This window comes from Pteropus alecto, unplaced genomic scaffold (assembly GCF_000325575.1).
Source record: "Pteropus alecto unplaced genomic scaffold, ASM32557v1 scaffold33, whole genome shotgun sequence".
NCBI lineage: Eukaryota > Metazoa > Chordata > Mammalia > Chiroptera > Pteropodidae > Pteropus > Pteropus alecto.
In genome coordinates this window covers 972307-986207 of record NW_006435762.1, presented here as the reverse complement: position 1 = coordinate 986207, position 13901 = coordinate 972307, and the positions used below count along the sequence as shown (strand labels likewise).

Genomic DNA, 13901 nt, shown 5'->3' with positions numbered 1-13901 from the left:
TAAAGCATAGCTTCATGACATGATCTAAAATGGAAAAGCAGCAACCAAAGATATAGATATAGATATAGATATATATAAGATGACCCCATGACATGATCTAAAATGGAAAAGCAGCAATCAAAGATATAGATATATATAATGATGACCCCATTTGGTAAATAATACAGAGATATTTCTATTTCTGCATAGAAAAATAATCCGAAAGGCTAATGGAGGATTTTAATTTTTGGCTTATTTATATCTTGTATTTTCTATAGTAAAAGATTATTTTGTGCAAAAATAAGTAATCTTTAAAATGTATTGGCACACTCACACATTGCTAATTGAAAGTGCATGATCTCTTAATTAAAAAAAAAGGCTGTCAAGTTTCTTACCAAGGGGATATTTTTTGGAAGTTTGCACTTAGGTTTTTAGTATTCAGTTTTCCTGTAAATTACAGTAAAATCCAAATCTTATAAAACTCAGAAGCTGAAGGGAATTTTACAGAGTTCATGTGTGTGTGTGTGTGTTTTAATAAATAGGCAGCTTGCTAGAACTGAGTATAGCTTCAGGAAAGCCTTTGTAGGCAAAAGGAAATGATTTTTAGAATATTCTGTAAAAGGGATTCAGGAAATCAGGAAGATTTTCTGAAGGTCTAAAGTTGTGCCTATTGAGATAATCAGCCAGACATTCTGAGTATATTAGCTTTCCTGCAAGAAAAATTGGAGGAAATAACTGATTATTTTTTTACTCAATAGTTAAAGGACATAGCAAAATAAGTTTACAAACATTATCTTAGGAAGAGTTGAATGAGAATATGTTTTCAAATGAATCATAGTTTTCACTTTTCTGCAGAAAAGGAGTTCTAAGAGACACCGAGGTACTGATTTTTACCTCAAAAAGATCAGACAGAGAGTCTTGCCTAATAAGAGCGAAAGGGTATACTTTAAAACACTCTTAGATAGTTTTTATTTGGTAGGTCTACATTCAAATGGGAACAAATTATTGATGAGAAGAAAATTTTATTAAAGCCATAATCATTACATTTTCAATTGAAGGGACTGAGAATTAATTATTTTGTGCTCTATGTTTTATAATGAAGTCAGATTTCCTAAATTCTTAATATTTCCCTAACTATTGTAAAAATATGCTTTTAAATTTAGCTTAATGTGGATTTATCTTCAACAGTAACTAATGTTTGAATAAAATTAATGTAAGGGTGGCCTTATATACAGATTATCTTGTTGGACCCTCATATAAACGCTGAGAGAAGTTATGATTGGCCTGTTGTCACACAAATATTTTGTAGCACACTCAGGCATAAAACCCAGTTGCTAACCAAATTAGTACTAATTTAAATATATATGTATATTTAAATTTCTTACTCTTATGTATCTGTATACATAAACATATATTTATGTGTACACATTATGTATACATACAAATATATATACTATATATAGTTTGTGTACATATATATATCCAAAGTTATCTTAAAGATAAATTATTTTTCCACTCATTTCTGAATTTAATACAGATTGAGAGTTTGTAACAACTAAATCATGGTATATGCAAGCTCATTCTTATATCGAAGGATTATTTTATCTTTCCTTCTGTGGAGTTACCTTTGACCAAGAAGTTTAAGACAGAAATCTTTGGCTCACATAAAATTCATAAAGTAGTGATGCAAGTGGATCAGACAAGATGGAAGCTACAATTACTCACAATGACAAAACGTAGGTTTTATGCATATGAAATAGCCTTGGTTTCTGGGAACAGTTAACTTTGCTTTCACTGGGCTCACTTAAGACAGTTTTATATTTGTGCCTCTGAGGAAGAACAGCTGAAACAGTGTGTACAGTTTCTGTTTCATGCTCTCATGATGGCAATGGTCATAGAAATAGGGCTTCACATAATCCTATTGTAGCATCTCTTACACATATTCTCGTGCCCCACCAAGAAGTCTTTTAGAACCATCAAGTTAGCATAGCAGCTAGCCACCCTGATAGATAGGATCAGTTTGCTAAATTAGTCATTATGTACAACTCCAGAGCCACACACACACCCTCTACGTTTACAAATGAATTTAGCTAAATCCTCAAAAGAGTCATTGCTGGCATGATGACTCAATTTATAGTCCTTTTATTCTTTAAAACTTTTAGCAGGGAATTAACCTTTATTCAACATAAATGTGCTATACTCACATTAAATTAGCCCACGTAGTATACATACATTAAATTATCAACTAATCTTGACAACAGCTCTAAGAACTAGTTATTGCAAACCCTATTTAGAGGTGTAATAACTGAAGCTGAGGCAACTATACAACCACACAATCTCCCTACTACATGACATTCTGGAAAAGACAAAACTGGAGAAAATAAAAAGATCAATTTATACTTTGTGATGTGTAAATAATGGAATGAAAAATAATGAAATGAATGAAGTAATTCTAGTCCCAGAATTTAAGTGGTAGCCACTGACAAAATGAGAATTGTGTGGTAAAAGTTAAGACATTTGTGCTTTTAAGCTTGTATAAAAGATCACATACTTTAATTGTACATTTAACTAATTTAATATTTAACTAATAAGCTGACATATAATAGAATTAATACATATAAGCCACATACTGATTGATCAAGGCATAATGGTTATTGAATAAGTTAAAGTATTTTAGTAAAGACAAATTCCTAAATTTTAACCAAAAGTATGGCAAAAACATAGTTTTATTTTCAAACTTAAAACAACAACAAAAAAACTAATGAGTGATCAATCAGTAACAGAACTGTCAGGTGTATTATACAATTTTACTTTTCTGTGAAATTTTATAAATTGGGAGTATTTATCAAATCTTCCCCACTGCCTATTGGCATTATCAATATACGGAAAACTATTAAGTTCATTGTTTAACTTAGTTTGGGGAAGAAAATTTGTTTTTTTGATTGTTGTTGTTTATGGTCCAGTTTCAATTTCATATTCTAGAATATAAAAAAGATCATTTTGGTATTTGTCAGAACAGTTTCTCGTTCTTAGAAATAAAAATTATTAGCTCATAGGAAGAAAATACTCTGAGATTCAGCTTTAAAATATTTTTTGTTAATGAGATACTAACATAGACAAAAGAGATTGATTGATGTCATTATGTAATAATTTAAAATAAAAGTTCACCATTGACTTAGCTTTCAGAAACAGTTTGTAGTTTTGGTTCAGAGGGAGTGTTTTTAGGGTCAGATTTCTTTACCCTTAAAATCTGGGCCACTGAAAAATTTTAATCTATTTAAACTTTTTAAACTGAAAATAATTTAACAAAGATAAGAATAATGGACTTCTAAGTAGTTCAAAAGGCTAGATACCAATTATTTCTCAGAAAGTTAATATAATTAAAAGCCTAGACTGACTTCTATTAAACACTTGATTACATAGTCCTTGCACATACACTATCTCAGTTAATCTCTTTTTTAAATTTAGACTTTATGTTTTTAGAGGAGTTTTAGGTTCACAACAAAATTAAGGGGAAAGTATAGAAATTACCCTTATATGCCCTACCAAAACATGCACAGCCTCCCTCATTATCAACATTTTCCACCAGAGTGGTACATTTGTTACAATTGATGAATCTACACAGACACATCATAATCACCCAAAGTCCATAGTTTTCATTAGGGTTCACTCTTGGTGTTGTACACTCCATGAATCTGAACAAATGCATAATGATATGTATCTATCATTATGATATCATACAGAGTAGTTTCACTACTCTGAAAAGCCTTTGTGCTTTGCTTATTTCTCTCTCCCCCACTCCTCTAATCCCTTGGCAACCATGGATCTTTTTATTGTCTCCAGTTTTGCCTTTTCCAGAATGTCACATAGTTGGAATCATAGAATATGTAACCTTTTCAGATGGGCTTCTTTCACTTAGTAATATGCCTTTAAGTTTCCTCCATATCTTTTCATGAATTGATACCTTATTTCTTTTTAACACTGAATAATATTCTGTTCTCTGGATGTACCACAGTTTATTTATCCATTCATCCACTGAAGGGCATCTTGGTTACTCCCAAGTATTGGCAATTTTGAATAAAGCTGCTATAAACATCCATGTGCAGGCATTTGGTACACAGAAGTTTTCAGCTTCTTTGTGTAAATACCAAGGAGTGTGACTGTTGGATCTATGTATGTTAAGAGTATGTTTAGTTTTGTAAGACACTGCCAAACTGTCTTCCAAAGTGACAGTGCCATTTTGCTCTCCCACCAACACAGCTGAAAGTTCCTGCTGCTCCGCATCCTTGCCAGCATTTGGCATTGTCAGTATTCCAGATTTTGGCCATTCTAGTAAGTGTGTTGTGATATCTTGTCATTTTAATTTTCATTTTTTTGATGACATATGATTTGGAGCATCTTTTCATACACTTATTTGTCACCCCTATATCTTCTTTGCTGAGAAGCTATATTAAGGTCTTTCACCCATTTTTATTTGTATTATTTGTTTTCTTATTGTTGAATTTTAAAAATTCTTTGTACATTTTAGGTGAGTTCTTTGTTAGATCCTTCTTTTGAAAATATTTTCTCTCAGTCTGTTCTTGTCTTCTCATTCTCTTAAAATTATATTTTATAGAGCAAAAGTTTTTAATTTTAATGAAGTTCCTATTATGAATTCTTTCTTTTATGGTTTGTGCCTTTTGGCATATTGTATCTCAAAAATTATCACCAATCTCAAGATCATCTAGGTTTGCTTCTATGTTATCATCCAGGAATTTTATAGTTTTGTGTTTTACATTTACGTCTGTGATACATTTTGAGTTCAGTTTTGCAAAGGATATAAGGTCTGGATCTAGATTTATTTTATTTTATTTTTTTACCATGCTGATGTTCAGTTATTCCAGCAGCATTTGTTGAAAATATTATCTTTTCCCCATTGTACTGCCTTCTTTGTCAAAGATCAATTGACTATATTTATGTGGATCTGGTTCTGAGCTCTCTATTCTGTTCCATTGATCTATTTGTCTTTTCTTATGCCAAAACCATTCTGTCGTGGTTACTATAGCTGTATAGTAAGTCTCGAAGTTGGGTAGAGTCAGTCTTCCAACTTTGTCCCTGTTTGTCGATATTATGTAAGCTCATTTAGGTCTTTTGCCTCTTTGTATAAACTTTAGAATCAGTTTGTTGATAACCACAAAAGAACTTGTTGGGATTTTCATTGGAATTTCATAGAATCTTTGGATTATTTTAGGAAAAACTGAGATCTTGACAACATTGAGTCTTTTTGTTCATGAACATGGAATTTGTTTAGTTCTTGATTTCCTTAATTGAAGTTTTGTAGTTTTTCTCATATAGATCTTATACATATTTTGTTAGGTTTATACGTAAGTATTTCATTTTTTTGGATGCTAAAGTAAAGAGTTATTGTGTTTTTAATTTCAAATTCCACTTGTTCATTGTTGGTATATAGGAAAGCAATTGACATTTGTATATTAGCCTTGTAGCCTACAATTTTGCTATAATCACTTATTAGTTCCAGGAGTTGTTTTTAATCAGTTCTTTCAGATTTTCTGCACAGATGATCATACAATCTATGAACAAACACAGTTTTATTTCTTCCTTCCCAATCTTTATACCTCTTTTCTTTTTTTAAAACCTTACTGCATTAGGTAGGGCTTCCAATATGATATTGAAAAGCAATGGTGAGAAGGGACATCCTTGTCTTGTACCTGATCTTAGTAGGAAAGCTTCAAATTTCTCACCATTAAGCATCATAATAGCTGTATGTTTTTTGCAGATATTCTTTATCAAGTTCAGAAAATTTCCTTCTAGTCTTAGTTTACTGAGAATTTTATCATGAATAGGTATTGAATTTTGTCAAATACTTTCTCTGCATCTATTGATATGTCAGTTAATTTTCACAACAATTTTCTTGCAACTGATTTCCATGTTTATTTCACAGATGGGGAAATTAAGGCTCAGCAGTGAAGTAACTTTTCAATAGTTCCCACAATTACTGGTGGAATCAGAATTAAAACTGCAATTCTTTTACCTGCTCTACAATATGCTGCCTCTCAGCTCTATCAATCATGACTCTTTGGCTCTATGGTAGTAGGAAAAGTAGATTCTCTCATTGTGAATCTCAACAAACTAAACAGTCTATCAATATTGTAATAACTATATATAGTAGCAGGTGGGCACTAGAGTAATCGGGGGGAGGGGATCACTTCGTAAATTATTTATATAAATGTCTAACCACTATGCCATACACCTGAAACTAATGTAAAATAATATTGAATGTCAATTCTAATTAAAAAATTAAAATTTAAAAAATTAAGATATGTACTTATTTGAACTACAGATGATTATCATTATTCATGAATTCTGTTTTTATAAATTTGCCCACTTGCTAAAATTTATTCATACCCCCCAGATCAATACTTAAGGATCTTTTATGATCATTCACGGACATATACATATAAGGTGGCAAAAAATTTCAGTCTTCCAATGTGCATATTTCAGGCTGAGGTCAAACAGGGTGACCCGCTGCCTTCTTATTCGTGCTCTCTTATTATAAACAAGTATCTTATTTGTGGTTTCCTCAAAGCTTTTTGCATTTTGTGCTTTTTGCATTTTGTGCTTTTTGTTAATGATTTTACTCTTTAAAAAGGCCCCAAAAGAAGCGGTAAAGTTCTGCCTAGTGTTTCTAAGTGCAAGGAAGCTGTGATGTGTCTTCTGGAGAAAATACATGTGTTAGATAAAGTCTATTCAATTATGAGTTACAGTGCTACTGGCCATGGATTCAATGCTAATGAATTAACAATATATATTAAGTAAGATGTCTTTCAACATTAAACAAAATGATGAACTGATCAGTTGATGAAAATACTGTGATCGGAGGCTCAAAGAACCCTAACCCTTTATTTCCCCTAGGAGCAATGGCTCAGTGTCTGCTAATTTAGTGTTTGTAGAGACTTTATAGAATGTACCTACCATGAATAATAAAACACAACTGTATGTGGTTTCACTGGTCTTTGTGTATATTTACAGGAGGGAACTTCCTGCCCTTGGATTAAAGTTTCACTGTGGTGCAATTTTACTTGATGTGTTAAGCTTTCTTCAGGGATTCACCTACTTTCTGTATACCACTGTATTAACTTACTATTGATGTTATAGCAAATTACCACAAACTTAGTAGTTTAAAACATACAACTTTATTGCTTTACAATTCCAGAAGTTAAAAGTTCCAAAATGTGTTTTATAGGGCTAAAATCAAGGCAGTGTCAGAATCGTCTTCATTCTGGAGGTTCTAGGGGAGAAACTAGCCTTTTCGACTTCTTGAAGCTGTCTGCATTCCTTGACGAATAGTCTTGCATCACTCTGACCTCGGCTTCTATCATCATATTAAATCTCTGACTCTCTTGCTTTCCTCTTCCAGTTATAAGGACATTTGTTATTGACAATGTCAGCTCATAACCTTATCAATTATTTGTTCCCCAGCCCAATTTCATTTACGTATAGTACTGTTATAAGGCAAAAGATGTTTTTCTTTACACTGTGGAAGAATTATTGATTAGATCCATCTTTGGAGATAGCACGGTGTTCTGATACTAATGATACTTTCACTGTTGTCTTGTTTTTATTCCTGTTTGTAGCCCCTAGAGCCAAGTCAAACCATTTGCATGTCCAGAGAAGAGTTTATGCAAAGGATGCCAGAAATTGTTGGTTGGGGCACAAAGGAAGAGTATGGGAAGCTCTTTGACAAAGTGGATGTGGTCCAAGATGGATTCATTAATTGGGACAAGCTGACTTCATTTATGCTGTTAGCACTTTATGAGAATGATGAACGAGCAAAGGCGACCGTCGTTCCCCAGTGGAAAGAACTTGAATTCCTCCCAGTGAAACACAAGGACACCATTCAAAAAGTAATTTTCTTAAAAAGTTCGAGTCGTTATCTGACCATCAGTAAGGAAGGTTTATTAGGAATCTGGGGAGAGAATTTAAAACTGCAAGAAACACTTCCCATCACTTCAGATGCCATCAAGCTTAAACACCTGTGGGTGACAAGTCTGGTTTCTCTGGAAAATGTAAACAAGGTACAAAGTTTTGATAAATAAATTTACTGTTTGTAAAAAGGGAAAAATGATGGGACAGGGCTTTCGATCAATATCAGCTATAACACTAGTAGTGACAGAAAACTGCATTATTCTTCTGTGCCTCTCACCTGACCTGGAGGGAATGCAAGTAGAGCCAAGGGAGCTACTTGATTTACTAAGCCATTCTCTTGTGTGCCTTTAAACTACATGGCTGATACTGACTCAGAGTCTTGGTTCTGTTCCAAATGTGGCCATGCTGCATTACTAGCTAATAAGACCTTTACGATTGTATAGTTTACAGCAGAATCATGAATCTAAATGCAGATTTGAGAGGCTCTAATAGTACAAGGAACAACTGAGTGCCATTACAGAGAATTACTTCTTTGATTTTGATGATTTTGACCACTGTGCTAATCGGTTTCTTAATTCTGATGTGTAGATCCCACTCAGATCAAATAGCCTTATATAACTATACCTATGAGCAAAATAACATACTGAAAGAAAAATCGGTTTTGTGGGGGAAGGATGCAGCTTAAAGAATGCATATTTTTAATATCTTATATTAACCAGTGGTAAATTTCACTTTGAAAATTTTAAGCACACACACAAGCAGAGATAATAGTATTAAGAACCTATATCTACCCTCAACCATTTTCCAATTCACAGCCAATCTTGTTTCGTCCACATCACCCCTCTATTGAAATTCAAAATATCCATTTAATCTGTAAATATTTGGTATTTTCAAAATATGTCTTTTTTTAGTATAATCACTATAATGCCATTATCCCATTTAATATAAATAGCAATGATTCCTTAATTTCATCAAATATCCAGCCATGTACATATTTCCTTGTCTTATGATTTTTAATAGCTTATTGTTTATTTGATAGTTTGTTTGAACCAAGATCTGAGTAAAAAGTCCAATCATTGTGAATAGTTGATGTGTCTCTTTTGAGCTACATATTTTTCTCCATCTCTTACTTATTCTTGCATTTTTTTGTTGTTGCAGTTGATGTTTTTATTAGAGTCTAGGTGTTTGTCCTTTAGACTCTCCCACAGTCTAGATTTTCCAGATTGTATTTACATGGGGTTGTTTAACATGTCCACTTGTTCTCTGTATCTCCAGTAAATTGGTAGCCAAGTCTTAAGCCTTGATATAGGTGTTTCTCAATCAAGAGGCACAAAATGCTAGTTCTCTCTCTTTTTGGGATGTTAGCAATTATTGCTGATTACTCCTAGATTCATCAATTTATTCAGGGTTGCAAGATGATGACATTTTAATTTCATCACTTCCTCTTCCTTTATAAGCTGGAATACCTCTATGAAAAGAAATTCCCTTTGTCAATTATTTACCTATTATGTAGTACAAATTGTAAAATAAAGGCAGAATAAATGACTAATTTTTTACTTCTATTTACCAGTATCCAAAATTATGAGCTGGTTTTTTAATATCCTCTAAAGAGACAAAATGAGTTCTATGATCATTAATGTTATCAATATGATTACAAACTCATGGGTTTAAACAATTGTGTTAATCCACTGAGTTATTATCCCAACCCCCAAATTGTACTATCTTCGGACAATGAAACTAATGTAAGTCAGATTCTGAGTCTTTTTTGATATAACACTAACAGTCTTTGAAATCTTTGCTTCCTGGTATGACAAGATCTTCCAGGAACATCTTGTATATTTATTATGCTAGAATAAATCAGCCATTTCTCCAAAGAGCCAGTTTCTTTTTAGTGGGAAATAGCATGCTCTACTACCTGGAACCATAAAGAATAATCATCATCATCATTAGCCTCCAATGTGACAGGCCCTTCTCTATTAATCTTCTCAAGATCACCATGAAGTGGATATTATTTTCACTTTAAGAATTAGAGATTGAACAAGGAGAGGTTGCGAAATTTGCCCCATGTCACACAGGATGTAATTAGTGTTGCAAGATTTGTAAATGGAAGTAGCCTGATTTCAGAACCTGTGCTTGTCTTTGCTGTGTCCATAGTGGTTGCTACATCATAGTCATATCCAGTTTCTTCTTGCAAAGGGTCTGGTGCTAATGCTTAACTGGTATGAGTTACAAGATAGTTCTAGTCCAGATTTTTTAAATATCTGTGTACAGTATTCTCTTATTATCATGTAATGTCTGTATTGCTATGTTATATATTGATTGTGTTGTGCTGTTTCTTCTTTCCAGGACTGATAACTAAATCTTAGACTTTGTACTTACCAACATAGAAGCTAAAGGAATGTTGCTTTTTCTTCTTTTTAAAAATAGCTTTATTGAATTATAATTACACAATATAAACTGCACATACTAAAGTATCTGAATTAATGGATTTTAATACATTTATATACCTGTGAAAAACCAACAGTACAATGAAGATAATGAACATTTTCATCACCCTCAAAAGTTTCCTTGTGCCCTTTTGTAATCCTCCCTCTAGCCCGCTCCCCTCTTTCTTTGTCAGGTAATGACTAATATGCTCTCTGTTACTGTAGATTAGTTTGCATTTTCTAGGCGTTTGCATAATTGACATCATACAGTGTGTACTCCTTTTTTTTTCTGACTTCTTTTACTTAGCATAATTATTTTGAAATATGTCCATGTAGTTAGATATATCAGTAGCTTATCTTTTTTGTCGTGTAATATTCCATTGTATGAATATAGCACATCCTTACCAATACTTGCTATGGTCAGGTTTTTTGTTCTCTTAATTTGAGTCATCTTAATAGGTTTGTATTTTATCATATTGTGGTTTTAATTCACATTTCCCTACTGACTAATAATATTGAGCTTATTTTCATGTATTGATTTGCTACCTGTATATCCTCTTTGGTGAATTGTCTGTTCAAATTTTTTTGCCAATTTTTTATTGAGTTTATTTCATTATTTATTATTGAGTTTTGAGAGTTCTTTATATATTCTAGGTATCTGCATTTATCAAATGGATACTTTACGAATATTATACCCCAGTCCATGTTTTGTCTTTTCATTCTTACAATACTGCCTTTGGTAATTTTATTTTCAGATTGTTTATTGCTAGGGTATAAGATACAATAGATTTTTTAAAAATGATCTTATATCCTGTAACTTTGCTGAACTCATTTGTTAGTTCTAATCTTTATTGTTGTTAGTTGTTGCTTCTTTAGGATTTCCTATGTATAATGTCGTGCCATCTCCTAAAAGAGATAGTTTCATTTCTTCTTATCCAGTCTGGATGCTTTTATTTCTTGTCCTTGCCTAATATCCCTGGCTAGAAATTCTAGTACAGTGTTGAGTAGATGTGAGAAAAGTGAACATCCTCATCTTGTTCCTGATCTTAGAGAGAATATATTCAGTTTTTCACCATTAAGTATGGTATCAGCTGTGGGTTTTCTTTTACATGCTCTTTATCTGGTTGAAGAGGTTCTCTTGTATTCCTGGTTTGTTGAGTATTGTTATCATGAAAATGTGTTTGATTTTGTCAAACTTTTTTATATCTATTGAGATAATCATATGGTTTTTGTTGCTTATTCTATTAATATGGTATACTACATTGATTGTACCTGTTAAATTAACCTTGCGTTCCTGCTAGAAACATTACTTGGTCATGATATGTAATCTTTTAAATATGTTGTTGGATTCCTTTTGCTAGATTTAATTGAAGATTCTTAAATCTATATTCATTAGAGATATTGATCTGCAGGGTTTTTTTTTTTTGTGTGTGATATCTTTGTGTGGTTTGGTATCAAGATGACACTAGCTTCAAAAAATGATTTGGGAAGTGATCCTTCCACTTCTGTTTTTGGAAGAATTTGAGAAGGATTGGTGGCAATTCTTTAAATGTTTTTTCAAATTTATTAGTGAAGCCATCTGGGCCTGGGATTTTCTTTTTGCGAACTTTTTGGATTTCTAATTCAGTCTCTACTCTGCTGAGTTTTTCTATACCTTCTTTAGTCAGTTTAGGTAATTTTTGTGTTTCTAGAAATTTGTTCATTTCATCTAAGTTGTCTAATTTGTTGACATATAATTGTTCTTGGTATTCTCATAATCCATTTTTATTTCTATGAAATTGGCAGTAATATTTACTCTGTTATTTATGATTTTAGTAATGTATATCTTTTCTCTTTTTTGGGTTAGTCAGCGTAAGTTTTGTCAATTTTATTGACAAATTTATTTACACTTTTAAAAATAGATTTTAAGATTTTATCTGACTTAAGAAGGCTACTTACCAAGTTTTTAATCAGTTGATTTCTGTGAAAGCTTCTGCTTGCTTCATAAATCATGGTTTGTAAAGTTTCTGGTATAACTATGAGATGTTGTAGCTCTCTGAGTCTTTGTTTTTCCTTTGTGATTAGTTATTTAGTCTCCCATGGATGGAATAAGTTGGCAAGTATATGAAGTAAAGATAGGGGAAAAAGCATGTTCAAATGACTTTAATGATAAATATTTTTTCTTGGTTAGAGTCCAAAGTTAGAATAAAGCACGTCTATGCCATTATGCTATACTTCTGTAATACTCTTAAGAACCCTCAAGGAAAAATGTTTGATTCGGTGCTAAGATTTGCATGTCTTCTTTGCATATTGATTTCACTAAATCCATCAGAAAAGCTTTCTGATTTTCTATTTTAGATAGCGGTGGCTTTTACAAGTAAAGAGATTTGTTTCTATGATTTGCTATCTAAAGAATTTCCTTGTCAATATAAACTCCAAGGCCTGAAAGGAACACCAATTTGCCTGGATTATTGGTATGACCCTCTAGATGCCAATGAATCAATTCTTTCCTTTGGGGACATAACTGGAAAGGTAAGTAAGCGAATAACAAGATCGAACATTCAATCATCAAACGGTAATTCAGTATAAAAATATAATGCAATTGCTTATGAAAACCAATCTTTCTTGTGGATTTTCTTGCCTAAGTATAGTCTCATTTTTCTTATTTAGAAAAAAATTGCGAACTTTTTTTTTTACCATAGGATACTTATAACCTATTAGATCTCAATATTAATAAACATTAAATATTAAATGCCTAAAATGATCTCTCATAACCCTTTCAAATTATTCTGATTTTCATTCATAAGGGTTCAGGCTTCTCAGTACCAGCCTCCTGGAAAGTGATTATTTCCTCTATCATGTAACAAAGGATAAAGCCATTAGAAAGGGCAGCACAGACACTCAGACATGCAATGATTTCTGTTTTCCTATCAAATTTCGCTCGACTTCTGAAAAAGTATTACTCACTGAATGACACTAGAATATGCCTATGAATTTTGAAGTAGTCCAGTTTGAACAATATCCTTTTGTAATTGTGAAGGCTTTTCATTCTTAACTGTTTTTAATAAGTGTATCATAAAAGCAAACAAATCGCCCTTAGTAATTTCCTTACCAACATTGTAGTTGTTCTGTCTTTTAATATAACTGCTTACATCCTTTAACTAATGTTGAATAACTTTCTATTAATTCAATATCAATTTTTTATTAATCTTAGAACATGGTCTCCTGGCAACAATTTCTCTGCCCATGCTTGTTTTTCTTTCAATGCTTCTCTCAAGGTTCAAGCAATTGCTTTTACGACAGCCTTGATTTCCCTGTTTGAGCGTCCTGCTAGTGCCTGTGAAGATGAAGAAGCCACAGTGACCATTAATTGGGCAGAACTGCTCTCTGGATATCACAAATGTTGTTATACATTAGAGCACAAACTTCATCATGGCGACTGGGTCAGGCAAGGTACTGAATTTTAACAGTAATGAATGAAATGGTCACCTTCAACTTCTACATTTATATTCTAGATGAAAATGTTTCACACATAGTGTTCAAGTCTAGAAGCCAGTAATTGATTCTCTGGAGGATTTGTGCTGGATTCTC

The 13901-nt window shown here is 32.5% G+C and overlaps 1 protein-coding gene across 1 annotated transcript in view; it reads left to right on the top strand.

Annotated features, from left to right (window-relative positions):
- The window catches only part of WDR49 (WD repeat domain 49), a 113684-nt gene that overhangs the window by 12774 nt on the left and 87009 nt on the right, over nucleotides 1-13901 (top strand). The window contains exons 2-4 of the mRNA XM_006910871.2: nucleotides 7614-8054; nucleotides 12669-12842; nucleotides 13589-13763. Of these exons, the coding sequence (XP_006910933.1) occupies nucleotides 7614-8054; nucleotides 12669-12842; nucleotides 13589-13763 (790 nt within the window). The remainder of the gene's footprint in view (nucleotides 1-7613; nucleotides 8055-12668; nucleotides 12843-13588; nucleotides 13764-13901) is intronic.